This window comes from Juglans regia, chromosome 2 (genome assembly GCF_001411555.2).
Source record: "Juglans regia cultivar Chandler chromosome 2, Walnut 2.0, whole genome shotgun sequence".
In the NCBI taxonomy this organism is placed as follows: Eukaryota; Viridiplantae; Streptophyta; class Magnoliopsida; order Fagales; family Juglandaceae; genus Juglans; species Juglans regia.
In genome coordinates this window covers 8,948,585-8,956,386 of record NC_049902.1, presented here as the reverse complement: position 1 = coordinate 8,956,386, position 7,802 = coordinate 8,948,585, and the positions used below count along the sequence as shown (strand labels likewise).

General features: G+C 38.5%; 1 protein-coding gene across 1 annotated transcript; it reads left to right on the top strand.

Moving 5' to 3' along the window:
• Positions 1-7,802, top strand: LOC108994210 (protein LONGIFOLIA 1-like). Its single transcript, XM_018969337.2, has 5 exons — positions 1-1,204; positions 2,378-2,448; positions 3,004-5,115; positions 5,240-5,390; positions 6,809-7,802. Exons 1-5 carry the CDS (start codon positions 1,060-1,062, stop codon positions 7,645-7,647), a joined length of 3,318 nt encoding a protein of 1,105 aa, XP_018824882.1. The 5' UTR covers positions 1-1,059; the 3' UTR covers positions 7,648-7,802.

Sequence of the window (7,802 nt, the reverse complement as noted above, 5' to 3'; positions counted from 1 at the left end):
TGCAGACAGCTCCAGACCCACCCACATTCTCCTCAGACCTCCCACATGGATGTGTGAGATATGGCCTAGAGGACATCTGACCCACACAATTCATACTCTCTGTCTCTCTCTCTCTCTGTGACTCAGAAAAAATTAAAAATTGCCAACTGTTAAACTCACACCAGATTGGTTTATTTCATGATACTTCCTATCTCTTCTAGCTGTCTTTCCACTAGTTCTCTGAAAAAAATCTCTTCTTCGATCTGCAGAGGGTATTAGTTTTGTTTTTTTGGCAGCGTAAAGGTAATGTTGCTAACAACTCCGGGCATTGTTAATACTGATATGGGTGTTGGGTCCCTTCCTTTTCTTTTGGCGACTTTGTAGTTCCTATACAAGGCATTGTCTAGTTTGTTCTGTGAAAGCCAATAAGGTTTCTTTCACGTTACTGATTAGATTTTATTCTTTCGCTTTCTGGGTATCTTCGGGTTTCCTTGATTCTTTCAACAAATTGAGATTTGGGAGAAAATCCAGAAAAGGGTATTTAATGCTACAATAGCAGTAAACATTCTGGGATTGTTTCGATTTCAAAAGGACAGTATTGATCTCGTTTGAAGCCATAATTTTTGTTTCTGAGCTGTAAGTAGCTGTAGAAAACTGGGTTTTAAGAGCCATTTTTGGTGTATTGTTGATTAGCAAATATAAGTAATTTGATGTAGCGGTGATTTCTGTTTTGGAATGCTGCATTTGCAATTTCATGAACGAGGAAAGCGCTTTGTTGTCTTATGGTTAAGCATCTCAACTTCTGATTTATACCCGAGCTGTAGTCTGGAATCAGAGGTTAAAAGGGTCTCTGAGGTGTCTGAAATCTCTCATTCTTGATTGGGCTACCTGAGAATTGCTTGGATATCTCATAATTTGTGAACTGCAATCTCCGGCTTCAACGTATTTGTTGAGTGTAAGATATAAATTTTACTGACGGTGGCTGAATTGCTGATATTCTTTTATTTGGACCTAGAAAGCATTGTTGGAGGGATAGGAAGTAGGTGTGTTTAATTGTGTTAGCTGAGGAGAGAGGGGGAGATGGCTGCAAAGCTTTTACATTCTTTAGCTGATGACAATCCAGATTTGCAGAAGCAAATAGGATGCATGACTGGGATATTTCAAATCTTTGATCGTCCTAACGTCCTCACTGGTAGGCGCATTAGCCACAAGAGCCTTCCTCCAGGTATTCTTTGACCTTGATATTATTTAATTATTACTACTGTTCGTTGTGTCAAAGGTGGGGATTGCTTTATCTTATCAGTATCTAATACTTTTCATTGGTTGCGCGAGTATATCTGGAGCTGCTCTTGTGTCTGTGTTGTTTTATTTGATTCATTACTGGTATGGAAACAATTGATTCTTCTATCTTTAGTTTTTTCTTTCTTTGCTCCTTTTATATCCAATCCTAATATCATGTAATACTTAACAATTTCTCCGTCTTGTACGTGTGTGCGCCCTTGCATAATCCCACAACGTACATGATGAATTTGTGAAGGCATGACATCAAGGATTTCATACGACATGTCCATTGGCAATTGGTCCATCTAATTGTCTTGTTTCCAGGTCTTACTTGCTGTACACAAATGGATACGGATAGATGTCTCACAAATGTTTATCCTATGAAAACATATCACAGTTTCTAGGGAAAATTACTGTTGGGGTTTAGCTTTTTTTCAAACTTGTACCTGTGGTGGTTTAACAATTTTTAAACTGATCCTTGAAATTAGGTGCTTATTTCAAAAAGATTGGGCCACTCAAGGGGTGGGAGGCCTGTAAAGGGCCACCCCTTTGGGCAGCTTAGATATGGTTGTCCTTGGGATGGTAGACGGATGTGGCAACCCATTTGGTGACCCCTCCTTTTTTCTTTTTTTATAAATTTATTTTTTTATTTTTAATATTGATGTTGACTATGCATTTTTAAATTTTTAAAAGCTGACTGTGTAGCAATTGATATATGTACTCTTCTGATTGGTTATGGCGTGGCAGTTATGTACTACATCAGCATTTTGTCACTAAACTAATGGAGCTTGGATGGAGCGATTTTTTTGAAATAGGCACCTTACCCCAGGGATTAGTTTGAAACTTTATAAGCTATAGGTACTAGTTTAAAAATAGTATTAGTCCAAACTCCAAACACCTAAAACAGTAATTTTTTCCAGTTTCTATTCCAGAAATTAGATATATCAGATCTAAAGAATGGTATATTTCCCATACTTTCAGCTTCTGGTTGTGCATGTACACTTTTTCCTCTGATTTGATCCAATTAGCATGTATTTTACGGCTCTTTTGCAGGCTCAAAAATTTAAAGCCATCAGTAGTGCAGTCTGTAAATTTAACTCTATTGTTTCTTCAATAGGTAATTCCCATTTCAACAATGGCAGCCTGGAAAGAGAGTCTAATTACATATACCATCGACAGACAACAGCTGTAAGCTTTTCTTTTCCGGCTATCCCACTCCGTGATCCACTTATTTTTTACCAATGCTCATAAGTTTTCAGTTTTAAGTTTAGTTGTTTGAGATCACTAAGTTTAGTTGTTTGAGATCACTAGTCTGTCTATATTCCTTTTTCATCAACCATATGCATCCATGGATTTAATGTGGCATTAAACTAACTAATGTTCATTGGTTAAATATGATTCACATGGAATTAACTCTTGGATTTGTTTTTTTTTATCAACCATATGCATCCGTGGATTTAATGTGCATTAACCTATCTAATGTTCATTTGTTGAATATGATTCACATGGAATCAACTCTTGGATTTGCTTTCTTAAATGTTCATATTTCTTACCACTTCTTCTCAGTGATTGATCCAAAGAGAAAATCTCCTCTTGCCTCTGAATTATTTCCAAACAGATATTTTTTTGACCTAAACAAACAAATATATTATTTCTTAAATGTGCACATTCTTCATCATTTCACCTGCGTTCTGCATGGAGCTATAATTTATTTGGATGAATATCCTCAACTTGTGCTCGCAGGAAATAAGTTTAAACAAGAATGTGCACGAGAAACAAAGAATTTCAACAGAATCTTCAAGAGCCTCTTTCTCATCCTCTTGTTCATCTACCTTGTCTTCTCTGGACTGCAACAAAACAACTCAGCCAGAAACCTCATCTGATCGAGTAAGTTTTCCTGAAACTCCATCGAGGGACCCAGCGATGAATCAGCCAAGTACCTCTCCATATGTAGGGCGGCAGTCCCTTGATCTTCGTGATGTGGTCAAGGACTCCATGTATAGGGAAGCTAGAGGACTATCAATTAGAACTTCAACAAATGAGGAACCAGTAAATCATGCCAGAAAGCATAGAGATTCCCCAAGGCCTTTACAGCTGTCCAAGTCTGTGGATGGATCTCATGGAGTTGGGGTTAACATAAAAAAAAAAACACCTGACGATCTGAAGGAGTCTCTTAACGTTCTTGCTAAACTTCAAGAAACTCCTTGGTATTACAATGAAGCAAAGGAACATCCAACATCAACATATGAAGCGAAAGATGGGCCATGGCATTCGATTTCAAGGGATGCTCCCAGGTTTTCTTACGATGGGAGAGAGATAAATCGTTTATCCTTTGAATCACGAGAAACCCTCAAATCCACATTAAAGCTTAAAGAGCTGCCCAGACTTTCACTGGACAGTAAGGAAAGTTCATGGCAGAGTTCCAACTCTGATTCAAAACTTAATCACCTAAAAAACTTCCATAATGGTGGCAACTTAGAGGACAAAGCCCTTAATATACCCCAATCATCAGGAACTCAGAAGCGGCCTCCTAGTGTTGTGGCAAAGTTAATGGGCTTGGAATCCTTGCCTGATTCTGCATTGGATAGTGATGGTCATTTGGATGTGATCAAATCCCATGAAGTTGAAGATAGTGATCCCTTCTCAAGGTCTTTAAAAACAAAGGATCTAAATGGGGCTATCAGAGTTTCTAAATCCCCCAGAAACTCATCAAAGGACCCAACATCCCCACGCTGGAAGAATCCTGATTTTTTCATGAAACCCATTTCAAGTTCAAGATTTCCAATTGAACCAGCTCCTTGGAAGCAACTGGATGGAAATAGAGTTTCACAGAAACAAGCTTTCAGGCCTGCAAAAGTTCCACCAATGGCACCGAACTCCTTCAATTCTGTTTGTGGTGAGATTGAGAAGAGGTTGAAAGATCCTGAATTTAAACAATCTGGGAAGAATTTTAGAGCCCTTAAACAGATACTGGAAGCAATGCAGGCAAAGGGGTTATTAGAGACCGGAAAAGAAGAACAAACTTCAGAGTTTGGAGTTCAAGGAGTCTCTGAACCAAAATACAATAGTTCAAATCAAAATTCAAAATCACACAGCCACCAAATCCCACAGAGAAACCATGTTATTGCTTCTCCCAGTGGGGGTTCTAATTCTTCGAGGACTTTTGGTTCCCCCATTGTGATCATGAAACCAGCTAAGCTTGATGGAAGATCTGGTATTCCTGCCTCCTCAGTAATTCCAATGGATGATATTTCTGGTCTGCACAGAATTCAGGGTTGTGGATTTGCAGATGCTAAAAAAGGTTCAATTAATAGCCAAACAGCTAAAGATCAGTCTCTGAAAAGCAGTCGCAGGAACACTGCTGTTAGTTCCACTGATAAGAAAGCTAGTGGCAGGACCATTAGATCAACACAATCTTCATCAAGGTCTCAACATTCCTCAAAAGAAAACGCCATAAGTTCCGGAAAGGGCTCTGGATCTGTTAGCCCAAGACTGCAACAGAAGAAGCTTGAGTTGGAGAAGCGATCTCGTCCACCTACCCCTCCATCTGAGTCAAACAAACCCAGAAGACAATCCAACCGACAACTAAAAGACTCAGGTTCCTCAGGTGTAAAAGTCAGACCACAATCTTCTAACTCACAGCTAAGTGATGACCAATTGAGTGAGCTGAGTTATGAATCAAGAAGTCTGAGTTGTCAAGGAGATGACATGTCTGTGCAATCGGACAGTAATACCATATTGGACTCAAAGATTGACATTGAAGTCACGAGTACTGCACAATCTATTGAGGTCAATGGCAGCCAGAGTCCATCTATGAAGGCTGTCAATTACTCTGCTTCTTGCTCAATGCAAAAAGTTAGTGCTTTGGATCTTCTTTCCCGCTAAAGTATTCGGAAAATTTAGTTCACATGTAATTTTTTCTTTCTTTGGATGAATTACATGTATTGTTTGAATTACATGTATTGTTTTACTTGATCAGGAACCCACTCCAAGGTTGGATGAAGATGAATCATTGGCAGAACTTGCTACTGTTGCCCCAGAACATCCCAGTCCTGTCTCTGTGCTTGATGGCTCGGTATATAGAGATGATGCACCATCTCCTGTAAAGCAGACGCCAAATTCCCTCAAAGGTGAAAGCTTCTGTCACCCAAAAACTCAAATTTTTCCATTGAATTTCTTCCCCCCAAAAAACTTTACTCGGATCTGGCCCAACTAAGCTAATTAGATATTGAGTATCGGGTGATCTAATGACTAATTCTCCCACGCTGCCTGTGATGATGTGTTAGAACACGTCTCTTTCCTCTATTTTCCCTTCTTAAGAAACATCACATTAATGGAAAATATTACGTAAAATGTAAAAAACAGCAATATCAATTATGATCTCATTCCAAAGGGACTGTTTGAGAATTTGGAAAATGAGTTATGGTATAAATAAGACTGCCCTGTTGGAAAGAAAGAAAAAACGAGGTACAGGTGGAGGTATTATTCTAAATGATTCAGTTCAAGTCTAACAACAAAATTCAGTTTTTGCCCAACGAGTTCATGTTTAGTTGGACCAATTTATGAAGATTGGCCATCAGACCTTAGGTTATGTCTGCGGAGCACGTATGAAAATACATTTTACAGGTTTGGGCGAGTTAGTCATGTGTAAACTTTGTCTTGTGCTTCAGTAAACAAAAATGGGAAATCTGGGAGAAGCTAAAGGATGAGAAGCAGGCATGTATAGGAGTGAGAGTTTATGCATATTTTTATTGAAACTTGTTTTCTTAATGCGAGAGGAAAAGATAGGGAAGAGAATAATGAATAGGGGCAATGAAATATTTCTTAAAAACAGGAGAAAATGTGAGTTGATATAATCATAGTCTTCATTGTCATCATTGTTCTCAGTCATTTTTCCAACTACTTTTTAGCAACACCAGTTTCCTCGAGAGTTACTTGCAGCGACAGGAATATTTTTCCATTTTTATGGCCTATGAAGTATTGTGTCTAAATGGGTTAGATGAATTGTGGTTTTAAAAGGTTGGGTATTATATGAGGACCACTAGTTCGATTGTACATCCAAGTCTGATCTGGAATTAAACTTGCTTTTACATACCTGCTATGTGTCCACTATTTAAGTTTTCTACAAAGAAATTGTAGTTGGAAGTAGAGACAGAATAAATTAAAGATAATTAATTGTTAGGGAAAATACACTTTCAGCCTCCTATTAACAAGTGTAAACCTCCAAAAGTGACACTGCATTCTCCAACTACCAAAAATTGTCAAATAGCACCCTTATCCAATTTTGACCAGTGCATTGGATCAAATATCATCTATTTTCACATATTTTCCTTCCATACTAAAGGTCAGAATGGGACGAAGTTTCTATTTTTCTTGTTTTTAGTTTTGGGGTGTCATATGTCAGTTTTTCTAGTTTGAGATGCGAAATAGAGATAACTTTTTATATGGAGGGTGGAAAGTATATTTTCCCTTAATTGTTCTCTCATAGTTAGTTGTTTAGTTAAAGATAGAAGGGCATATCTCATTCTAATGTCCATTCATGCAACAGGTGATGGTGCTCAAGATTATAATGACAGCCACGTTGTAGATCAATGGAACCCTACAGATAACCTCTTATCTAATGGCATGGAGTCTGGTCTTACCTCAGAGATCAGTCGCAAGAAATTACAGAACATCGAACACTTAGTTCAGAAACTTAGGCGGCTGAACTCCAATCATGATGAAGGCAGAACAGATTACATAGCATCACTCTGTGAGAATTCAAATCCAGACCACAGATACATATCTGAAATATTGTTAGCTTCAGGCCTTCTTCTCATTGACCTTAGCTCTGAGCTAACGACATTTCAGCTGCACCCATCAGGCTACCCTATTAACCCTGAGTTATTCTTTGTTTTGGAGCAAACCAAGGCAAGCAGTTTGCTTTTAAAAGAAGATAGAAGCCCAGGAATGTCTGCCAATTCAAAGACAGACCGGGAGAAATTTCACCGTAAACTTATATTTGATGCAGTTAATGAGGTTCTTGTTACAAAGTTATTTTTCACTGGCATTTGTCCTGAGCCATGGCTGAAGCCTGAAAGACTGGCAAGGAAGACCTTTAGTGCACAAAAGCTTCTTAAAGAATTGTGCATTGAGATAGAACAGTTTCAAGCCAAGAAGTTGGTGGGCAGCTTGGAGGATGAGGAGGATGGATTGAAAAGTATCTTGTGGGAGGATGTGATGCATCGGTCGGGGAGTTGGACTGGTTTCCTGCAGGGTGAGGTCTCAGGCATGGTGCTAGATGTTGAGAGATTGATTTTTAAGGACTTAGTTGATGAGATTGTGATTGGTGAGGCAACTAGTATGCGAGCCAAGCGAGGTAGGCGTAGGCAGCTGTTTGCAAAGTAATCTCTTCTAATTCTTCTTCACTTCCACTTATCTTTGATTTTCTTTTTTCTACTTTTTTCTTACTGTGATTTATATTTGTTGTACGTTCTTTGTCAAAGCATAACAATATATGGGTAAGGACTGAAGTTCTCTTCTTGAATGTAAAAGGAATTGAT

Bases quoted from the DNA above. Each gene is read 5' to 3' on its own strand.
- LOC108994210 (XM_018969337.2), top strand. From the start codon at position 1,060: ATGGCTGCAAAGCTTTTACATTCTTTAGCTGATGACAATCCAGATTTG. The intron at 1,205-2,377 runs GTATTCTTTGAC...TTTCTTCAATAG, and splicing joins CCACAAGAGCCTTCCTCCAG to GTAATTCCCATTTCAACAAT. The intron at 5,116-5,239 runs GTTAGTGCTTTG...TTACTTGATCAG, and splicing joins CTTCTTGCTCAATGCAAAAA to GAACCCACTCCAAGGTTGGA.